The 23643-nt window shown below is 43.3% G+C and overlaps 1 protein-coding gene across 3 annotated transcripts; it reads left to right on the top strand.

Moving 5' to 3' along the window:
• The first annotated feature begins 8701 nt into the window (after nt 1-8701).
• Nucleotides 8702-21951, top strand: LOC138435926 (histone-lysine N-methyltransferase SETMAR-like). Of its 3 annotated transcripts, none has more exons than XM_069581208.1 (5): nt 8714-8739; nt 9183-9303; nt 9580-9612; nt 19243-19359; nt 20837-21951. In XM_069581208.1, the coding sequence occupies exon 5, from the start codon at nt 20840-20842 to the stop codon at nt 21851-21853; it is 1014 nt and encodes a 337-aa protein (XP_069437309.1). In that variant the 5' UTR covers nt 8714-8739; nt 9183-9303; nt 9580-9612; nt 19243-19359; nt 20837-20839; the 3' UTR covers nt 21854-21951. The 3 variants fall into 3 exon arrangements, with proteins under 3 accessions (XP_069437299.1, XP_069437309.1, XP_069437290.1); XM_069581189.1 differs by lacking the exon at nt 19243-19359 and adding an exon at nt 9701-9730 and having other exon boundaries at nt 8716-8739; XM_069581198.1 differs by lacking the exon at nt 19243-19359 and having other exon boundaries at nt 8702-8739.
• Nucleotides 21952-23643: the final 1692 nt, after the last annotated feature.

Here is a 23643-nt window from a genome sequence, read left to right as displayed (position 1 = left end):
ACTGAGCCGCGCTTCGGGAGGCGGGGCCATCTTTTCTTCTAATTTCTTGACATTCCCGGCTTCCGTAGCGTTCTTGCTCCGGTTCTTTCATCTCTGCAGAACCTATTTCCCAAATTCGGCCTCCGCCGTGTCTTTAGTTTTGTTTTATCAGCAAACCACTTGTGTTAGTATGTAATTAATACTTTATTTAAATCGACTCAGCTTCATTCCTAAGTAACTGTATTTTTAAAGACACCGTTCCGTAAATAGTGACCATTACAGTAGCAAGGAAACGTAAAAAGAAAAACGTTTTATAGGGAGGTGGGGGGGGGGGGGTTCAGGATTGGGAACACGTGTACACCCGTGGCGGATTCATGTTGATGTATGGCAAAACCAATACAGTATTGTAAAATAAAATAAAATTTAAAAAATAAACAGGCTTAACACTGTAAAAAAAAAAAAAAAACGTTTTGCAAGTAGAGTTCAGTAAGTAGTCTTTACATTTGAAAACTAAGTGAAGTCGCTCAGTCATGTCCGACTCTTTGCGACCCCATGGACTGTAGCCTACTACGCTCCTCCATCCATGGGATTTTCTAGGCAAGCGTATTGGAGTGGGTTGCCATTTCCTTCTCCAGAGGATCTTCCTGATCCATGGATCGAACCCAGGTCTCGCACACTGTAGGCAGACGCCTTACCGTCTGAGCCACCAGGGAAGTCCATAAATCTAAGTAATTTACAAAACTACATACCTGAAAAATAAGTGTTATCGTAAAAGGCCATGGTTACATTCAACCTGTAAAAAAAGGGCTTCCCAGGTGGCGCGGGTGGTAAAGAACCCGCCTGACAATGCAGGAGACGAGAGACGCATCCTCGCATGGCAACGCACTCCAGCATTCTTGCCTGGAGAATCCCACGGACAGAGGAGCTGGCGGGCTACAATCCATGGGGTCGCAAAGAGTCAGAGAGGACTGAAGCAACTGCGCACAAACGCACATGCCGGTGAAGATGATGCTTTTGCAGTAAAAGGATCCTAATCCAACCTAGATAGCATATTGAAAAGCAGAGACTTTGCAAACAAAGGTCCGTCTAGTCAAGGCTATGGTTTCTCCAGCGGTCATGTATGGATGTGAAAGTTGGACTGTGAAGAAAGCATCGAAGAAAGCCTCAGCGCCGAAGAATTGATGCTTTTGAACTGTGTTGGAGAAGACTCTTGAGAGTCCGTTGGACTGCAAGGAGATCCAACCAGTCCATTCTGAAGGAGATCAGCCCTGGGGTTTCTTTGGAAGGACTGATGCTAAAGCTGAAACTCCAGTACTTTGGCCACCTCATGCGAAGAGTTGACTCATTGGAAAAGACTCTGATGCTGAGAGGGATTGGGGGCAGGAGGAGAAGCGAATGACAGAGAATGAGATGGCTGGATGGCATCACTGACTCAATGGACGTGAGTCTGAGTGAATTCCAGGAGTTGATGATGGACAGGGAGGCCTGGCATGCTGCGATTCATGGGGTCGCAAAGAGTCGGACACGACTGAGTGACTGAACTGAACTGAATCCCATTTATGTATAGCAGATAAAGCAGAAGATGATTAGCTGTCTCTTTTGCCTGGCTGGAGTCTAAGAACTAATTTCCAATCAAAATGAATTGAGGAGCTGTGGTTCTACAAATTTCTGGTTAAAGAAGACATGTGAGATGTAACTGTTCAATAGAGACAGAGTGAATTATTTTCATGGAAAGGTGATGCTAAGCTTACCAAAACACAGGCTTGGAGCCTGCTTCTCCTCCATAGCCTTACCCTGAAGCCAGATCAGCCAAGGCTGCACCCTGGCTACCTCTACCCACTAAAGGTTTAGAAGAATTGGCTGCAGCAACAACCTTGTGAAAAGTGATGGCAGGTCCTCCTGTGTCCATTTCTCTGCTTTTCAGGAGGAAGAGGAGAGTATTGCCAGCTCCCCAGGATTTGGTTAAAAAAACAAACAAACAAACAAACCTGGAGTGAGTCCAGTCTAGGATAGTACAACAGTGGTGAGAGAAGACCAGCAGTATCTGGTCTTCAAAGGCAACCCAATTTGAGTAACTCTGCTCTCTCCTATTGCTCTATTTGGGCAGCTCTCAAAAAGCAGAAACATCACTTTGCAGACAAAGATCCCTATAGTCAAAGCTATGTTTTTTTCAGTAGTCATGGATGACCATACAGGATGGACCATACAGGATGGATGACATGAGAGTCTGACCATGAAGAAGTCTGACTGGTGAAGAACTGATGCTTTCAAACTGTGTGTTGGAGAAGACTCTAGAGTCCCCTTGGACAGCAGGGAGATCAAACCAGTCAATCCTAAAGGAAATTAACCCCGAATATTCATTCTAAGGACTGATGCTGAAGCTGAAGCTCCAATACTTTGGCCACCTGATTCAAAGACTGACTCATAGGAAAAGGCCCTGATGCTGGGAAAGATGGATGGCAGGAGGAGAAGGGGATGACAGAGGATGAGATGGTTTGATGGCATCACCAACTCAATGGACATGAGTTTGAGCAAGCTCCAGGAGATGAAGGACAAGGAAGCCTGGTGTGCTGCAGTCCACAGTCGAAAAGAGACATGACTGAGCTACTGAAAAACAAAAAAGCACCAACAGTTGAAGGCTGATAACACTATCCAAGCATCACACTAGACTGTCAAGTTAAAAAAAAAAAAAAAAGATTGTGATAATGTCACAAATGGATTTCAGTCCAGAGCAAGACTGGATGAAGATACTATCACCATTGGGGGCTTTCATCAAACCACTTCTTTTTCAAAACTGGACCCTCAAAAAAAGAGAAAATCTGGAACCTCTGACATAATACAGTTCCTCTTCATACCACTTCACAGAATGGGTTTATGGAGCCCCTGTATCAGTGGCTTTTATGTCAATGTTAAACCACTACTGAGACTGTTGCAGTGAAAAGGAAAAAAGAGGAATGAGTTTTTCTTTCCCTTTCTTGAGAACAGTGAGCAGACCTAAATATTCCTAATTTTTACTTTAACTGTTCCTAATCGATAGTCTGTAACTGTGCTTTTCTGCCCCCTAAGCCATTTTGCACCTATTATCCTTTGACTCTGTTCTAATTACATCCCGTAGCTGGTGCTCACCTTTGCAGCACTCTCTTCACAGACCACCCCTTTTCTCTTTTTACAAATCAGAAAGAAGGCCACAGTACAATAAACAGAAGACAATGGATCCAACTACTGGGATACCAGACTGTCAGAGGCTACCAGAGGCCAGCCAATGACTGTTTCTGAAACATTGCAAAAGGAAGAATATGAGGTCCTAATACTTTTGCTCCTTATCACCTACCCCTGGCTTTGAGCCTTCAGCTTATATCAGTCCCTAGACTCCTCATATAGAGATGAAATCAACCCTGAATATTCACTGAAAGGACCTGATGCTGAAGCTAAAGCTCCAACACTTTGGTCACCTGATGGGAAGAGATGATTCATTGGAAGACCTAGATGCTGGGAAAGATGGAGGGTAGAAGAAGGGGACGACAGAGGATGAGATGGTTGGATGACTTCACTGACTCAATGTGATGAGTTTGAGCAAGCTCCAAGAGATAGTGAAGGACAAGGAAACCCAGCCATGCTGCAGTCCACGGGGCCACAAAGAGTTGGACACAGCTTAGTTACTGAACGACATCAAGACTCCTCATGGAAATGGGAGGGCACAGTTCTTGAGGCATAAGCCTACTGTGTTCCCCTCTCCACCAGCTGAGGATTAAAGCCACCTTTCTATTTCCTCCAAACTCTCTCTCCGTATTTTTTATTTGGCTTTGATGAGTAGAGAAAGCCAAGATTTTGGCCGGCAACAATTGGAGAAATGAGTTTTCTAATAGAGACCAAATCTTGGTCAGATACTTGGAGGAACTTCAGCAGGAACCAGAGACATGCCCAGAACTAAGTGATTTAGGGTCAGTGACTGAGGGCGGCCCACCTGTGGAGTCTTCTCAAGACAGGCACACCCAGAAGGCAACACTGAACTAACTTCAAGGTGAAAATGAGATAGCTTCAACGATTCCCAAATCAGGGAAAACAGAAGCAATAAAGAGAAGAAACAGTTTAGCAGGAACTGAAATTTACCTCTTCTTAGCTTTGCCCACTTGGTTGTACTAAATATAAATAATGATGATGATCACATACAAGGTTGAACCAAGAAAATGACCCACAATCTTCCCACTGAGAGCTAGGGGTACATCGACATTCAGAGTAAGTTAAGTAAAATCTGTAGTGTTTGTTTCAGTAATTGACTGAAGTGCTGGCAGGTACCTCGCTTACACAAATCTTATAGTCATCATCTTGCTCAGTGGCTGTCAGGGGCTTCAACTTGTCTGTATATTGGCAGCCAGTCCTAGTTCCAAGATGGCTAACGATGAATGAAGTATTAGGATCTCTTGGAAAATTGCATTCTATGATAGTTGAATATTCAAGCATTCTTGTGTGTGTGTGTGTGTGTGTGTGTGTGTGTGTGAGTATATGCATGTGCCTGCACATGTGTGTATAAGGAGCTAATTAGAAAGGAAAGTGTAGCAGATTGTAATTTGAGCTGTTTTGTTTTTTCTTAACTGTTGACTCTTAGTTTTTAAAAAGCATTTGTGCAGAATTTTAAAGTGCAAAGGTTAAATATCTTTCAAGCCAGAGAGGTTATTGCTAGATAATGGTTGAACAACATCATGAATGTACTGAATGACAATGGACTGTATACTTTTTTTTCCAATTTCTGTCAAGAACCATTTCTACTGATACCTAAAATTTTAGATTCTTTTTATCACATAGGCCATTAAAGTGGGTTAAGTAGAGTTCCCTGTATTATACAGGAGGTCTTATTATTTAGATATTTTATAAATATTAATACTAATTTATATATGTCCATCTCAATCTTCTGACTTATCCCTCCCCTCTTACCCCCAGTGACCATAAGTTTATTTTCTACATCTGTAACTCTTTCTGTTTTGTAGATAAGTTCATTTGTACTCTTTTTTAGATTCCACATATAAGCAATATCATGTGATATTTCTATCTCTCTGTCTGACTTACCTCACTCAATATGACTATCTCTAGGCCCATCTCTGTTACTGCAAATGGCATTATTTCGATATTTTGTTTTGCCTGAGTAGGACTGTATGCTTTAAAGGCATTAATTCATGTCATGTGAATTTCACCTCTATTTAAGAAAAATACTGCTGGAACCATTCTGTTATGCTAAGCCATTCTGAATATGCAAAATTCAGTACAGTAAAAATTGACCTTCTTACTGTTGTTAGTGCAATAAATCTCATTTAGACCTCAAATTTTCATAGGCTTTTACTATGTCCAGAAATGCATCTCTAAATAAAACTGTTTTGAGCTTTTTCTTCTAAAAAGTTATTTTAAAATAATAGCAGGGACTTCCCTGGTGGTACCGTGGTTAGAAATCTGCCTAAGCATGCAGGGGACTCCAGTTCCATCCCTGGTGAGGGAATTAAGATCCCTCATGGACTTCCCTGGTGGCTCAGATGGTAAAGCGTCTGTCTACAATGCAGGAGACCTGGGTTCGATCCCTCGGTAGGGAAGATTCCCTGGAGAAGGAAATGGCAAACCACTCCAGTACTCTTGCCTAGAAAATCCCACGGATGGAGGAGCCTGGTGTAGGCTACTGTCCATGGGGTCGCAAAGAGTCGGACATGACTGAGTGACTTCACATACTTATGCTTCAGAGCAACTAAGCCTGAATGCCACAACTAGAGAGCCCCTGCATTGTAAGGAAAGATAGGTACCACAAAAAGATGCCACAACTAAGACCCAGTGCAGCAAAATAAACAAGTAAAAAAATAATTTCAAACATAAAAATATATATAAATGGTGTCCCCAAAACCCAGTACCTTTTTTTTATATTCACCTATTTTAACATTTAACGTTTTACCCTATGTTTTATCATTTTCTTTATATCTTTCAATATACCACTAAGAATATTCCCTTATATAATCACAGTACATTTATCAACTACAGTGAAGTAAACGTTGATCCAATATTTTATCTAATCTGCCATTTGTGTTTCAGTTTTGTCATTTAACCAAATAACATCCTTTGTAACATCTTTCCTCCAATACAAGATCTGGTGCATGGTCTGGCATTATATACATGTTTTTTTATTTTTTAAAGAGACCACAGCTTATTTTTTTTTTTTTTTTTTTGTATTTGAAGTACTCCTGTACTCCTTGTTAATGTGGAAGGAGCCCAGTTACATGGTAGTATGAAAATTCTTTGGGACTGCCCTTCTTTGGGGTTGAAATGAAAACTGACCTTTTCCAGTCCTTGGTCATTGCTGAGTTTTCTAAATTTGCGGCATATTGAGTGGAACATTTTCACAGCATCATCTTTTAGGATTTGAAATAGCTCAGCTGGAATTCAATCACTTCCTCTAGCTTTGTTCCTAGTAATGCTTCCTAAGCCCCACTTGACTTCACAGTCTAAGATGTCTGGCTCTGGTTGAGTGGCCACATCATCATGGTTATCCCGGACATTAAGACGTTTTTGTACAGTTCTGTTTATCCTTGCCAACTCTCCTTAAACTATTCTGCTTTCATTAGGTCCTTAACAAAAAGACCTTTGGTCCTTTATCATGCCCATCTTTGCATGAATGTTCCCTTTATTTTCAATTTTCCTGAAGAGATCTCATCTTTCACATTCTATTGGTTTCCTCTATTTCTTTGCATTGTTCACTAAAGAATGCTTTCTTCTCTCCTTGTTATTTTCTGGAATTCTGCATTCAGTTTGGTGTATCTTTCCTTTTCTTCGTTGTCTTTCACTTTTCTTCTCTCAGCTATTTCTAAACCCTTCTCAAACAACCCCTTTAATTTCCTCCCTATCTTTGCCTTTGGGATGGTTTTGATCACCACCTCTTATATAATGTTACCAAAAAAATCTGTCCATGTTCTTCAGGCATTCTGTCTACCAGGTCTAATTCCTTGACTCTATTCATCACCTCTACTGTATAATCATAAGGGATTTGATGTAGGTCATACCTGAATGGCCTACTGGTTTTCCCTACTTTCTTCAATTTAAGTCTAATATATGCAATAAGGAACTCATGATCTGAGCTACAGTCAGATCCAGGTCTTGTGTTTGCTGACTGTATAGAGCTTCTCCATCCTTGACTGCAAAGACTATAATCAATCTGATTTTTGTATTGACCATCTGGTGATGACCATGTGTAGAAAGGTCTGTGTTGTTGAAAGAGGGTGTTTCCTATATTTCCAGTGTGTTCCCTTGTGTTCTCAAGCGGTACTTTTAAACAAAATTTTCTTATTCAGCAAAGAATCTACAGATGATGACTGCAGCCATGAAATTAAAAGACCCTGGCTTCTTGGAAGAAAAGCTATGACAAACCTAGACAGCATATTAAAAGCAGAGGCATCACTTTGCCAACAAAGATCCATATAGACAAAACTATGGGCTTTACAGTAGTCATGTACAGATGTGAGAGTTAGACCATGAAGAAGGCTGAGCACTGAAGAATTGATGCTTTCAAGCTGTGGTGCTGAAGAAGACTCTTCAGAGTCCCTTGGAGACCAAACCAGTCAATCCAAAAGGAAATCAACCCTGGATATTCATTGGAAGAACTGATGCTGAAGCTGAAGCTCCAATACTTTGGCCACCTGCTGAAAAGAGCCAACTTATTAGAAAAAAACCCTGATGCTGGGAAAGACTGAGGGTAGAAGTGGGTGACAGAAGATGAAAGTGTCGTATGGCATCACCAACTCAATGGACATGTGTTTGACCAAACTCGTAGGGCAGGGAAGCCTGGCTGGCCATGCTGCAGTCTATGGGGTCCCAAATTGGACACGACTCAGCGAGTGAACAACAAAAAAAGAAACTGGGTAACGTGATCTCACCAGTTATGGAATTCCAGCTCTGACCTCCAGCCTGAAGCTCTTTCCCACCTTAGAAAGGTGCTTAGGTCAGCAAGTGGTTTAAAAAAAACAGGCAGGAGTTGGGTGGATGTGCTTTCCCTTCTGCACAGGAAAGGATCGGTGGTCCAGGTAGGGTCTGAGAGAGGGTGTGCATCCTGGGCCTGGTGCGGGGGTGGGGGTTGGGGCGGAGACTCAGATGCCCACTAAGTTCCTAAGACGAACTGCCAGCACTCTTAGCCCCTCAATGCATGACTTAAAGAAGCTACGCAGAAAGACCCCACTCCAGAAAACTAGCACGGAAGCACGGCCAGGACCTCCGCCTGCGCAGTGGCGCCCCGCACCAACTTTCCTTCCCAAGACCCCCGCATCCTGCGCCTGCGCACTAAGACCCGCTTCCCGCAGACTACCGACCCTGGAGACCTTTTGTTCTTCAGTTGCTCAGTCGTGTCCGACTCTACGATCCCATGGACTGCAGCACGCCAGGCTTCCCTGTCCACATATCCGGGAGTTTGTTCAAACTCATGTCCATTTAGTCATACCTTTTCTTGAGTGCTGCTGTCCATGAAGTCACAAAGAGTCGAACACAACTGAGCGACTCAACAACTGAGTGAGGCGAGAAACTGGTTCGTAGTTAAACCCATTGTCTCTCCCTTCCCATTCTGTGAACTATAAACCTTCCGACCCTACAGAGAAGGGGCTCTAACGTCGGGGCTTCTCTGGCGCTGGCTGCCAACTGGACAGCCCGGAGGGTTGTGGGTGGGCGCGCCCGGAGACCACGTGGCGGGCGTCCGCCAATCAGCGCGGAGACCGCACTTTGCGGCTTGGCTTCAAACCAACTACGGTGAGGCGAGAGCGGCCTGTGGGGCCCCGCCCCCTCGCCTGGGTCTGGGGGCCCCCTCGCCTGGGTCTGGGGGCCCCCTCGCCTGGGTCTGGGGGCCCCCTCGCCTGGGTCTGGGGGCCCCCTCGCCTGGGTCTGGGGGCCCCCTCGCCTGGGTCTGGGGGCCCCCTCGCCTGGGTCTGGGGGCCCCCTCGCCTGGGTCTGGGGGCCCCCTCGAGACGGTGGGCGGGTGGGGGCGCCGAGAATAGGGGCGGGGCGCAGTGGTCGAGTGACGGCCGGCCTCACCTACTCAGGGAGCGGGTCGCGTAGCGGTGGACCCCGCAGCCGCTGGGCGGGGGCGAGGGCGAGGGGCGGCCGGCGGCTTGGGGACGCGGGGGGAGGAGGGGGCGGGCTCCCAATCCGGTTCCATCCGGTTCTCCCACCACCCCCGCCGCGGGTCCCAGCAGCTCTGGCGGCGGGAGGAGCGGCTGCGGTCAGGCTACTCAGCTTCGCGAAGGCTCTCGGCGCGCCGCGGCCCTCAGGCACACGGCTCTCGCCCGCCCCTTCGCCACGATGCCCAAGAGGAAGGTGAGCAGTGGCCGCGTCCCGCACACGCCCACTCCGCCGCCCGGCCGTCCCCAGAGCCACGCGAGGCCCAGGCCCGCCGCGGTGGGCCGGGGAGGCGGCCGGAGCTGCGGTGAATGGGCGGCGGGCGATTCCGGGACTTTCGGCGGCCGGAGGAGCTTGGGTGGGCGATTCGAACGGTGCGGTGAAGGCAGCTGATGTCACACGCCCGTGGCCGCTGGACGTCAGAGCAGTATTGTTCGCGAGCTGCGCTCACTGGTTGTCTCTTTCTTCCTGCAGGTCATCTCCGCGGAGGGGTCAGTAAAGGAGGAGGTAAGACGCCATCCCGCTCCGTTCCTTGGGGGTGGTCTCGGTTTGCTCCATACCACGCATTCCTTGCTCATTTTATATACTTCCAAAGCTCAAGAGGAGATTGGCAAAGCTATCAGCTGTAAGTAAAATAAGACCCTTGACCTCTCTTTTTCTTGGGGTTAAACCCAGCGAAGAAATTGAGTGTTGTTAGGTCTTTGCAAACAGAAGGTGAATTTTAAATCACAACTAGGCTCAAACATCTTTACTAATCAAAGTAGTGACCATTGCAATCAACACATTGTTGCCAATGAGAAATAAGTTTGTTTATTCCTTTAGTGTATAAAACCCTGATTTGGGATTCCATGAACTCTTGGAAAGCATTTTCTTAGTCATTCTGGTTGTGGAAGCAGCTTTCGTGCAAATAGTTGTCAAGAAGCTTGAAGAAGTGGTTGGCAGGAGAGTAGGTGAATATGGCAGCAAATTAGGCAACACTTTGTAGCCCAATGCATAAAACTTCTGAAGCATGGTTGTATGATCTGTGGTCTGGCGTTGTCATGGAGAATAATTGGGCCCTCTTTGTTGACCAGTGCTGGCTGCAGGCGCTGCAGTTTTTGGTGCATCTCATCCGTTTGCTGAGCATACTTCTCAGATGTAATGCTTGCACTTGGATTCAGAAAGCTGTAGTGGATCAGACTGGCAGCAGACCACCAAACAGGGACCATGACATTTTTTTGGTACAAGTTCAGGGATTCCTCTTGATCCAGCCACTGAGCTGGTCACTGCCGGTTGTTGGATAAAAACCTAGTTTTTGTGGCTCGTCACCATTGGATTGAGATATGGTTCAGTGTTGTTGCATTGAATGAGAGAAGACAACACTTCAAATCACGATTCTATTGATCTGAATTCAGTTCATGAGGCACGCACTTATCAAGCTTTTCCACCTTTCCAATTTGCTTCATATGCCAAATGACGGTAGAATGGTTGATGTTGAATTCTTGGGCAACTTTTTGTGTAGTTGTAAGAGGATCAGCTTTGATGATGCTGTCAGTTGGTAGCTGTCAACTTCTGATGGCCAGCCACTACACTCCTCATCTTCAAGTCCCTTGTCTCCTTTTTGAAACTTCCTGAACCACTACTGCACTGTACTTTCCTTAGTACCTGGGCCAAATGTGTGTTTGATCCATTTTGAACTGGAATAAGAAAGTCACTCTAATTTGCTTTTTCTCTAACATCATTTTTATAGTCTCAAATTAATATAAAATAAATAGCAAGTAATAAATCAAAAGTTTAAAAAGCGATAAATGCACATTGAGGAATAGCATAACCTCATTAATTTTAGAATGTATCCCTATATCAAACAGCAAAGTTCAACAATGCAAAATCACAGTTACTTTTGCACCAACCTAATAACTTTACCTTTTATAAACCTGCTCCTTCAAAAGTGGAAACGAAGCCAAAATAGCAGCCGGAAAGGTAGATTTCAAACTCATCTTTGAAGACCATGATGTCTTCGAAATGTTCCAGTGCTGCTAATGCATACTGCGGGCCACTGACATCTTGAATATGAGTATCTCAAAATCAACCAGAGTTTGGTGTCATAGCCTCTTGAAAAGTAGGAGCTTTATCTTATTTACCACTTTTTAAGTTTGTGTTATAATAGGTTCACTAAACAATGTTGTTTCTGGTCTGGGTAAAATACAGTAGATATATAGTCATTGTCCTGTAGCTTCCCTAGTGGCTCAAGGGCAAAAAAATCCCCCTGCAGTGCAGGAGCCTCAGGAGATGTGAGTTCTGTCCCTGGGTCAGAAAGATCCTCTGGAAAAGGGAATGGCAACCCACTCCAGTATTCTTTCCTGGAGAACCCCATGGACAGAGGAGCCTGGGGGGCTACAGTCCATAAAGTCGCAATGAGTCAGACATGCCTGAAGCAACTTGGCACAGTCATTTATGTGGCTTGTGGTAATATTAATGTATCAGATTAATGCTACTGCAGAATTTGGGAAATTTAAGACAGCTGAAAATACTGAAGCATAACCTTTGCTTACCAGGGAAATCCATTCTTTCCATTGTGTGCATTTTGGTTAGTATACCAGACCACCTGACCTGCCTCTTGAGAAACCTATATGCAGGTCAGGAAGCAACAGTTCGAACTGGACATGGAATAATAGACTGGTTCCAAATAGGAAAAGGAGTACGTCAAGGCTGTATATTGTCACCCTGCTTATTTAACTTATATGCAGAGTACATCCTGAGAAACGCTGGACTGGAAGAAGCACAAGGTGGAATCAAGATTGCCGGGAGAAATATCAGTAACCTCAGATATGCAGATGACACCACCCTTATGGCAGAAAGTGAAGAGGAACTAAAAAGCCTCTTGATGAAAGTCAAGTGGAGAGTGAAAAAGTTGGCTTAAAGCTCAACATTCAGAAAACGAAGATCATGGCACCTAGTCCCATCACTTCATGGGAAATAGATGGGGAAACAGTGGAAACAAAGTGTCAGACTTAATTTTGGGGGGCTCCAAAATCACTGCAGATGGTGACTGCAGCCATGAAATTAAAAGAAGCTTACTCCTTGGAAGAAAAGTTATGAATAACCTAGATAGCATATTCAAAAGCAGAGATGTTAGTTTGCAAACAAACATCCGTCTAGTCAAGGCTATGGTTTTTCCTGTGGTCATGTGTGGATGTGAGAGTTGGACAGTGAAGAAGGCTGAGCGCTGAAGAATTGATGCTTTTGAACTGTGATGCTGGAGAAGACTCTTGAGAGTCCCTTGGACTGCAAGGAGATCCAACCAGTCCATCCTAAAGGAGATCAGTCCTGGGTGTTCATTGGAAGGACTGATGCTGAAGCTGAACCTCCAATACTTTGGCCACCTCATGTGAAGAGTTGACTCATTGGAAAAGACTCTGATGCTGGGAGGGATTGGGGGCAGGAGGAGAATGGGACGACAGAGGATGAGATGGCTGGATGGCATCACCGACTCGTTGGACATGAGTCTGAGTGAACTCCGGGAGTTGGTGATGGACAGGGAGGCCTGGCGTGCTGTGATTCATGGATTCAAAGAGTCGGACACAACTGAGAGACTGAAATGAACTGAACTGAACTGAATGTGTATTGTTGCTAAGTCATGTTGCTTTTTGTGGCCTCGTGAACTGCAGCATACGAGGCTTCCTGTCCTTCACTATCTCCTGGATTAGCTCAAACTTAAGCTCCAGTACTTTGGCCACCTCATGTGAAGAGTTGACTCGTTGGAAAAGAGTCTGATGCTGGGAGGGATTGGGGGCAGGAGGAGAAGGGGACGACAGAGGATGAGATGGCTGGATGGCATCACTGACTCGATGGACATGAGTCTGAGTGAACTCCAGGAGATGGTGATGGACAGGGAGGCCTGGCATGCTGCGATTCATGGGGTCGCAAAGAGTCGGACACAACTGAGCAACTGAACTGAACTAAGTCCATTGAGCCAGTAATGCTAACCAACCATCTCATCCTCTGTTTCCCCCTTCTTCGCCCTTGATCTTTCCCAGCATCAAGATCTTTTCCAGTGAGCTGCATCTTCACCTGACATAGCCAAAATATTGGAGCTTCCTCTTCAGTATCAGTCCTTCCAATAGACATTCAGGGTTGATTTCCTTTAGAATTGACTGGTTTGACACTCTCCAAGGGACTCTGAAGAGTCTTCTCCAACACCACAATTTGAAGGGATTAGGCACTCAGCTGCCTTTAAGGTCTAACTGTGTCATCCGCACGTGACTACTGGAAAAACCAAAGCTTTGACTCTTGGGACCTTGTCAGCATAGTGATGTCTCTGTTTTTTAATACTCTGTCTAGGTTTGTAATAGCTTTTCTCCCAAGGAGTAAGCGTCTTTTAGTTTCATGACTGCATTCACTGTCCACAGTGATTTTGGAACCCAAGAAAATAAAATCTGTCACTGTTTCTACTTTTCTCCCTTCTAGTTGCCATGAAGAAATGGCACCAGATGCCATGATCTTAGTCTTTTGAATGTTGAGTGTTAATCCAGCTTCTTCACGTTTCTCTTTAGTCTTCATCAAGAACTCTCTAGGTTCTCTTCACTTACTTCCATTAGAGTGGTATCATCTGCGTATCTGAGGTTGTTGATACTTCTGGCAATCTTTATTCCAGCTTGTGATTCATCCAGCCCAGGATTTCACATGATGTACTCTGCATAGAAGTTAAATAAGCAGGGTGACAATATACAGTTTTGACATACTCCTTTCCCAGTTTTCAACCAGTGGGTCAGTCCATGTCTGATTCTAAGTGTTGATGCTTGACCTGCATACAGATTTCTCTGGAGACAACTATGTTGGGCTATCCATCTCTTTTAAGAATTTTCCACAGTTTGTTGTGATCCACATAGTCAAAGGCTTTAGCATAGTCAATGAAGCAGAAGTAGATGTTTTTCTGGAATTCCCTGGTTTTTCTGTGATCCAGCAGATGTTGGCAATTTGATCTCTGGTCCTTCTGCCTTTTGGAACCCACCTCGTGCATCTGGAACTTCTCAGTTCACATACTGCTGAAGCCTAGTTTGAAGGATTTTGATCATTTGCTTGCTACCATGTGAAATGAACACAGTTGTGCAGTAGTTTGAACATTCTTTGGCATTGACCTTCTTTGGGATTGGAATGAAAACTGACCTTTTCCAGTCCTGTGGCCACTGCTTAGTTTTCCAAATTTGATGACATACTGGGTGCAGCACTTTAACAGCATTGTCTTTTAGGATTTGAAATAGCTCAGCTGCAATTTGTCACCTCCTCTACTTTTCTTTGAAGTAAGCCTTCCTAACCCCGACTTGACTTCACACTCTAGCATGTCTGGCTCTAGGTGAATGACCACACCGTTGTGGTTATCTGGATTATTAAGACCTTTTTGCATAGTTTTTCTGTGTATTCTTGCCACCTCTTTTTAATTTCTTCTGCTTCTTAGATCCTTACTGTTTCTGTCCTTTATTGTGTCCATCCTTGCATGAAATGTTTCCTTGATATCTCTAATTTCTTGAAGAGATCTCTAGTCTTTCCCAGTCTATTGTTTTCCTCTCATTGGGATGGTTTTGGTCACCACCTCCTGTACACTCTTACAAACTTCTGTCCAGAGTTCCTCAGGCACTCTGTCTACCAGAGTCTATTCCCTTGAATCTATTCATCATCTCCACTGTATAATCATAGGGATTTGATTTAGGTCCTACCTGAATGGCCTACTGGTTTTCCCTACTTTCTTCAATTTAAGGCTGAATTTTGCAATAAGGAACTCATGATCTGAGCCATAGTTAACTCAATCTTGTTTTTGCTGACTGTATAGAGCGTCTCCATCCTTCACTGCAAAGAATATAATCACTTGATTTCAATATCAACCATCTGGTGATGTCCATGTGTAGAGTCGTCTCTTGTGTTATTGGAAAAGGGTGTTTGCTATGACCTGTGTATTACCTTGACAAAACTCTGTTAGCATTTGCCCTGCTTCATTTTGTACTCCAAGATCAAACTTGCCTGTTTTTCCTGGTGTCTGTTGACTTCCTTAGCTTTGCATTTCAATCCAGTGATGAAAAGGATATTTTTTTATGTTCTAGAAGGTTTGTAGGTCTTCATAGACCTACATAGACTGGTTGGGGCATAGACTTGGATTACTGTGATGTTGAATGGTTTTTCTTGGAAAGGAACTGAGGTCATTCTGTCATTTTTGAGGTTGCACACAAGTACTGCATTTCTGATTCTTATGTTGACTGTGAGGGCTACTCCATTTCTTCTAAGGGATTCTTACCCACAGTAGTTGATATAATGGTCACCTGAATTAAATTTGCCTGTTCCCATCCATTTTAGTTCACTGATTCCTAAGATGATGTTTTTTCTTGCCGTCTGCTTGACCATGTCCAATTTACCTTGATTTATGGACTTAACATTCCATGTTCCTATGCAATACTGTTCTTTACAGCATTGGATTTTAACTTTCTTCACCAGATACATCCAAAACTGACTTTTGTTTCTGCTTTGGCTGAGCCTCTTCATTCTTTCTGGAGTTATTAGTAATTGTCCTCCACTCTTTCTCAGTAGTATATTGGACACGTTCCAACATGGTGGGGCTCATCTTTCAGTGTCATATCTTTTTGCATTTTTACACAGTTCATGGAGTTCTTGCGGCCAGAATACTGGAGTGGTTTGCCATTCTTTTCTCCAGTAGATCACGTTTTGTCAGAATTCTCCACTATGACCCGTCCTTCTTGGGTGGCCCTGCATGGCATGGCTCATAGCTTTATTGAGTTACACAAGCTTCTTCTCTACAACAAGGCACTGACCTGTGAAGGAAAGAAGAGAAGCAAAAAGCAAGGGAGAAAGGGAAAGGTTTACCCAGCTGAATCCAGAGTTCCAGAGCAACATGAAGGCATTCTTCAAAGAACAATGCAAAGAAATAGAGAAAAACAGCAGAAAGGGAAAGACTAGAAATCTCTTCAAGAAAATTAGAGATATCAAAGAAATATTTCATGCAGAGAAGGGCACAATAAAGGACAGAAATGGTAAAGACCTAATAGACGCAGAAGAGCTCAAGAAGAGATGTCAAGAATACACAGAAAAACTGTACAAAAAAGATCTTAATGACACGGATAACCACGATAGTGTGGTCACTCACTCAGAGCCAGACATTCTGGAGTGTAAAGTCAAGTGGGCCTTAGAAAGCACTGCTTCAAGTAAAGCTAGTGGAGATGATGGAATTCCAGCAGAGCTATTTAAAATCCTAAATGATGATGATGATGGTGCTATTTAAGTTCTGCACTCAATATATTAACAAATTTGGAAAACCTAGCAGTTGCCACAGGACTGGAAAAGGTCAGTTCATCCCAATTCCCAAGAAGGGCGTTAGTAAAAAGGTGTTCAAACTACTGGCCAGTTGGACTCATTTCCCTTTCTAGTAAGGTTATGCTCAAAAGCCTTTAACCTAGGCTTCAGCAGTATATAAACTGAAACTTCAGATATTCAAGCTAGCTTTAGAAAAGGTAGCGGAACCAGAGATCAAATTGCCAGGATTCACTGGATCATAGAGAAATCAAGGTAATTCCAGAAAAACATCTATTCCTGTGTCATTGACTACCATAAAACCCTTGACTGTGTATCATAACAAACTGGGAAAACTCTTAAAAGAGATGAGAATACCAGACCATCTTATCTGTCTCCTGAGAAATCTGTATGCAGGTCAAGAAGCAACAGTTAGAATCCTTTATGGAACAACTGACTGGTTCAGGATTGAGAAAGGAGTATGACAAGGCTGTTTATTGACACCCTGCTGTTTTAATTTATATGCAGAGAACATCATGGGAAATATTGGGCTGGATGAGTTACAAGCTGGGATCAAGATTGTTGGGAGAAATATCAACAACCTCAGATACACAGATGATACCCAGTTCAGTCGTTCAGTCGTGTCCGACTCTGCAACCCCATGAATTGCAGCACGCCAGGCCTCCCTGTCCATCACCAACTCCCGGAGTTCACTCAGACTCACGTCCATCAAGTCAGTGATGCCATCCAGCCATCTTATCCTCTGTCGTCCCCTTCTCCTCCTGCCCACAATCCCTCCCAGCATCAGAGTCTTTTCCAATGAGTCAACTCTTCGAATGAGGTGGCCAAACTACTGGAGCTTCAGCTTTAGCATCATTCCTTCCAAAGAAATCCCAGGGCTGATCTCCTTCAGAATGGACTGGTTGGATCTCCTTGCAGTCTAAGGGACTCTCAAGAGTCTTCTCCAACACCACAGTTCAAAAGCATCAATTCTTCGGCATTCAGCCTTCTTCACAGTCCAACTCTCACATCCATACATGACCACAGGAAAAAACCATAGCCTTTACTAGACAGACCTTGGTCAGCAAAGTGCTATCTAGGTTGGTCATAACTTTTCTTCCAAGGAGTAAGCGTCTTTTAATTTCATGGCTGTAGTCACCATCTGCAGTGATTTTGGAGCCCCCCCAAAATTAAGTCTGACACTTTGTTTCCACTGTTTCCCCATCTATTTCCCATGAAGTGATGGGACTAGATGCCATGATCTTAGTTTTCTGAATGTTGAGCTTTAAGCCAACCTTTTCACTCTCCGCTTTGACTTTCATCAAGAGGCTTTTTAGTTCCTCTTCACTTTCTGCCATAAGGGTGGTGTCATCTGCATATCTGAGGTTACTGATATTTCTCCTGGCAATCTTGATTCCAGCTTGTGTTACTTCCAGTACAGCGTTTCTCATGATGTACTCTGCATAGAAGTTAAATAAGCAGGGTGACAGTATACAGCCTTGACGTACTCCTTTTCCTATTTGGAACCAGTCTGTTGTTCCATGTCCAGTTCTAACTGTTGTTTCCTGACCTGCATACAGATTTCTCAAGAGGCAAGTCAGGTGGTCTGGTATTCCTGTCTCTTTCAGAATTTTCCACAGTTTATTGTGATCCACACAGTCAAAGGCTTTGGCATAGTCAATAAAGCAGAAATAGATGTTTTTCTGGAACTCTCTTGCTTTTTCAATGATCCAGCGGATGTTGTCAGTTTGGTCTCTGGTTCCTCTGCCTTTTCTAAAACGAGCTTGAACATCTGGAAGTTCATGGTTCACATATTGCTGAAGCCTGGCTTGGAGAATTTTGAGCATTACTTTATTAACATGTGAGATGAGTGATACTACTATAATGATACAAAGTGAAGAGGAACTAAAGAGCCTCTTGATGATGGTGAAAAGAGGGGAGTGAAAAAGCCAGCTTTAAATTCACTATTAAAAATCTTAAGTTCATGGCATCTGGTCCCATCACTTCATGGCAAGTAGAAGGGGGAAAGGTGCAAACAGTGACAAATTTCCTCTTCTTGGTCTCTGAAATCACTGTGGATGGTAACTGCAGTCATGAAGTTAAAAGACGATTGTTTCTTGGCAGGAAAGCTATAACAAACCTAGACAGTGTATTAAGAAGGAAAGACATTGCTTGGCTGACAAAGGTTTGTATAGTCAAACCAGTAGTCATGTATGGATGTGATAGTTGGAACATAAAAAAGGCAGAGTGTCAAAGAAACGATGCTTTTGAATTCTAGTGCTAGAGAAGAATCTTGAGAATCCCTTGGACAGCAAGGAGATCAAACCAGTCAATCCTAAAGGAAATTAACCCTGAATACTCATTGTAAAGACTGAAGCTGAGGTTCCAATACTTTCACTACCAATTGTGAATAGCCTACTCTCTGGGAAAGATCCTGATGCTGAGAAAGATAGAAGGAGAAGGGGATGACATAGGATGAGATGATTGGATGGCATTACTAATTCAATGGACATGAACTTGGACAAACTCCAGGATATGGTGAGGGACAGGGAGGCCTGGCATGCCTTAGTCCTTGGGGTCACAGAATTGGACACAACTTGGCAACCAAATGCACAGAGTGGAGTGTAAAAATTTTAGTGTTTTTCCAATAAAAGGTTCTGTTTTGTGATCTTTTATAAGATTCAGGGAAGGTATAGGCATAGTATGTCAACTTGGAATTTCTCAGACCAGAAAAATTGGAAGAATTCTGTACGAAAATTCAGTAAAGGGAAATTTCATGAAGGTGGGGGAAAACAGTGGGTCTTGTTGCAAAATATCTGCATGAAAAGTTTACTTATTATTACATATCTTTATTTGCTTTTTCAGTAAACCAGTTGGCTGAAATAGTATGCCTATTTTCTGTTACATCTTTCTTATTGGAGAAGAAAATGGCAACCCACTCCAGTATTCTTGCCTGGAAAATCCCATGGACGGAGGAGCCTGGTAGGCTACAGTCCATGGGGTTGCAAAGAGTTGGACACGGCTGAGCAATTTCACTTTCTACACTTTCTTACTTATTTACCTGGCTTATTTTGATCTGCCCCAAAAGTTTTTTGTTGTTGTTAATAAAAAGAGTTCAGGGACTTCCCTGTGGTCCAGTGGTTAAGACTCCAAGTTCCCAATGCAGGGAGCCTAGATTCCTTCTCTGGTTAAGGAACTAAGGTCCCACATGCTGATCTGAGCTGCCAAAAGAGGGTGGGGGGAAGAAAAGATTTTACTTCCAGTCGGCTTTGGACATCAGATGTAAATAATGTTTTTCTTCCTCCCATGGAGAGGCCAGCAGGTAAGGTTTTGCATGTTCCTTGAGAAACAAACCTGTTGGTTTAGTTTTCCCAAAGGAAAAATGATGGGGAAAGGTAGGAGCTTTTTTCCCTTTAGCTGTCTTTGTAATTGATACATTTTGAAGGTTAAACAGAAGGTAAAGCTTTTGGTGTCTTTAATACCATGATGCAGACATGTAGATTTATTTTGTTTCCTCTTGCTTTCTGGCTATTAGTTAAAAATGGTATTATTCCAGTGCAAGATATTTTCAGTTTTAAGGTTTCACATTTGTATGTTACTGCGATAGTGGTTATAAAATTAATGAGAAATCTAAAAGAAATCAGATTGTTTAAGAATGTTTTTAAATACAGAGTTATCATTGCCATCTTTCTAAATTCCATATATATCCATTAGTATACTGTATTGGTGTTTTTCTTTCTGGCTTGCTTCACTCTGTATACAGGCTCCAGCTTCATCCACCTCATTAGAACTGATTCAAATGTATTCTTTTGAATGGCTGAGTAATACTCCATTGTGTATATGTACCACAGCTTTCTTATCCATTCGACTGCTGATGGACATCTAGGTTGCTTCCATGTCCTGACTATTGTAAACAGTGCTGTGATGAACATTAACAATTGTGACACTTCGTGGTGTCAGTGTGTAGCCGTGTTGTCCCAAATCTGTTTGTTATTAGGTAATTTATTATTTATTGTGAAGATACTGAATTGCTAGTGGTTGTCGTGCTGTCATGTATGAAATGCCACTATTAGCACAGAATCCATTCCACTGATTGATTTTCCCCCATCTTAGCATTGAAGTTGTGAGATCTGCTTTTGTAGCTGTTTAATGCAGGTATTGGTCAGTATTGTAAAACTCATTAGTGGCTTAATTTGGCTGTTAACTACATTCTCTACTTAAAGGAAATAAATATTAAATATTCGTTACATTTCTCCTTCCCCATTGGTGGATGGTATCCAAAAATACTGTTGTATTGATTGGTGCAAAAGTTATTGTGGTTTTTGCATTGTTCAAATTTTCCATTTGATATTGGAATATATTCTTAAATGTGGTTTTGTTGTACATCACTTTAATGGGCATTTCTTGATTTATGTTTTTTCCCTAATGACTTACTATTTGCTATTTATGTTTATTTTAGACTATGGAAATGATGTTAGAGAAAAAGCAAATTCGAGCGATTTTCTTATTTGAGTTCAAAATGGGTCATAAAGCAGCAGAGACAACTCGGAACATCAACAATGCATTTGGCCCAGGAACTGCTAAGGAACGTACGGTTCAGTGGTGGTTTAAGAAGTTTCGCAAAGGAGAGGAGAGCCTTGAAGATGACGAGCGTAGTGCACGGCCATCAGAAGTTGACAACGACCAATTAAGAGAAATCATTGATGCCGATCCTCTTAAAACTACACGAAAAATTGCCGAAGAACTCAAGGTCAACCATTCTACAGTCGTTCGGCATTTGAAGCAAATTGGAAAGGTGAAAAAGCTCAATAAGTGGGTGCCTCATGAGCTGACCGAAATTCAAAAAAATCGTCGTTTTGAAGTGTCATCTTCTCTTATTCTACGCAACAACAATGAACCATTTCTCGATCGAATTGTGACATGCCACGAAAAGTGGATTTTATCTGATAACCGGCGACCACCAGCTCAGAGATTGGATCGAGGGAAAACACTGAACTTGTACCAAAAAAAGATCATGGTCACTGTTTGGTGGTCTGCTGCCGGTCTTATCCACTATACCTTTCTGAATCCTGGCGAAACCATTACATCTGAGAAGTATGCTCAACAAATCAATGAGATGCACCAAAAACTACAACATCTACAGCCAGCATTGGTCAACAAAAAGGGCCCAGTTCTTCTCCACGACAACACTCGACCACATGTCGCACAACCAGCCCTTCAGAAGTTTAATGAATTGGGCTACGAAGTTTTGCCTCATCCACCATATTCACCCGACCTCTTACCAACAGACTACCACTTCTTCAAGCATCTCGACAACTTTTTGCAGGGTAAACACTTCCACAACCAGCAGGATGCAGAAAATGCTTTCCAAGAATTTGTTGAATCCCGAAGCACAGGTTTTTACGCTACAGGAATAAACGAACTTATTTCTCGTTGGCAAAAATGTGTTGATTGTAATGGTTCCTATTTTGACTAATAAAGATGTGTTTGAGCCTAGTTATAATAATTTAAAATTCATGGTCCAAAACTGCAATTACTTTTGCACCAAATAAACAATTTGTTGTTTGTAAGTCACCCAGTCTATGGCATTTTTGTTATAGTAGCCCCATCATATTAAAACACTTCCTTTCCATATTTGGAAAGGCATACTTCACTGGGAGCAGGAAAGAATAATGTGACCAGGTTCCTTCTGGCTTATTGTTCTTTTTAAAATAACAGTAAGTAAAGGAAAGGAAAGCTTGTAACAATAATAATGCCAGTGATCTTTCTAGTAACAATTATACAGTCGTGTATCCATAAAGTTTGCAAGCAGGCTAGAAACAAGCACTGCATGGTAAGATCTATATCTGTTGTTCATCCTTGGGCTCTTTGTGTTGCAGCATTTCCAGCCAACTTACTGAGCAGAGTGGTCCTCAAGAGCTCCCGTATCAGGGCCCATATCTTTGTTTTCTGCATCCCTTACATCTCATCCTCCTGCAGCTTGGATATCCAGCATAGTAGTGAACAGAGGCATTTGAGTCTCTGACCATTGTCTCCCCTCTCACCTTTTGCATGCTGGCTCACACCTGCCCTTGTTTATATTCAGTCTTCACCACATGAACAAACTGGCCCAGAGACTGGGCTTCTTGGGATGCAGTACAGTACAGCCCAGCACAGTAGGGTTTGGAACTCACTCTGCTTCTTACCTTCCTTTCTACTCTAACCTGAGTCTGGTTCCTCCCTACCACTTGCTGAAACGGCTTCATCAGGACAGTTGGTGACATGCTTAGTTCTCAGTGTGGTGACACTTTCCAGTCCCTGGTAGACTATTCACATCTGTTTGGTTTCAGCTCCCAGAGCACATAACTGCTTTCAGCTCTGTCCTTCCCCAGAGGTCCAAACCTGTAGATCCAACTGCCTGCCAGACTCTGGATGTTTCCCAAGCCCTTTACACTCAGTGTGTCAACACCAAGCCCACCTGCTTCCCCCAAAACTCCCTTGGTCCCTAGCCTGGTGAGTGGCTCTCTAGCCACACAGCCTGCTAGACACAGGTGATGATAGTCCCCTCTTTGTCCTTCCTCACAGGACCCTTTTGTTCAGGCATCCACTCCCATTCTTGGCCCTATGCCCAAATCCAGGATTGGCTTGATTTTCTCTAAGGATATCCCATCTTTGTTCCATGTGACAGTTCCAACCAGTAATAAAGGCAACTAGTCAGGGCTTAGGATAAAAGACATGCTTTTCCTGGATGCTATAAATCTGCATGTAACATCTGGAGCTGCACTTCTGGACCAAAGAGGAAGCCGGCTCAGGAGGGAGGAGTCAAAAGAGTATGACAAGACAGTAGAAAAGAATCTGTGATTGTGATAATACAGTAAGCCACTGAATCCCCCAGTGTGGCACACTGTCATGGTTTTGCTTATTTAATCTATTTGCTGTTGTTCATGTTGATCTGGGTTTCTGTAACTCCTAACCAAAACTCTCATCTCTCACCCACCCAATCCACTGAAGAGTCCTGTCAGCTACCCCCACCAAAATATGTCCCTCCTTCCACTCATTTCCATCCCCACAGCCAGCATCCTAGTCATTTGTTGTCAGATAACTTTAACGTTTTCAAATACTTATTTGGCTGCACTGGGTCTCAGTTGTGGCAGGTGGGATTTTTAGTTGCAGGGTGTGGGATCTGGTTCCCTGACCAGGGATCTAACCCAGGGCCTCTTGAGTTGGGAGCTGGAGTCTTTAAACACTGAACCACCAGAGAAGTCTCTCCTAGACAACTTTAAAACC

Source organism: Ovis canadensis, chromosome 1, assembly GCF_042477335.2.
Source record: "Ovis canadensis isolate MfBH-ARS-UI-01 breed Bighorn chromosome 1, ARS-UI_OviCan_v2, whole genome shotgun sequence".
NCBI classification, from domain to species: domain Eukaryota; kingdom Metazoa; phylum Chordata; class Mammalia; order Artiodactyla; family Bovidae; genus Ovis; species Ovis canadensis.
This window is presented reverse-complemented; position numbering and strand designations above follow the sequence as displayed.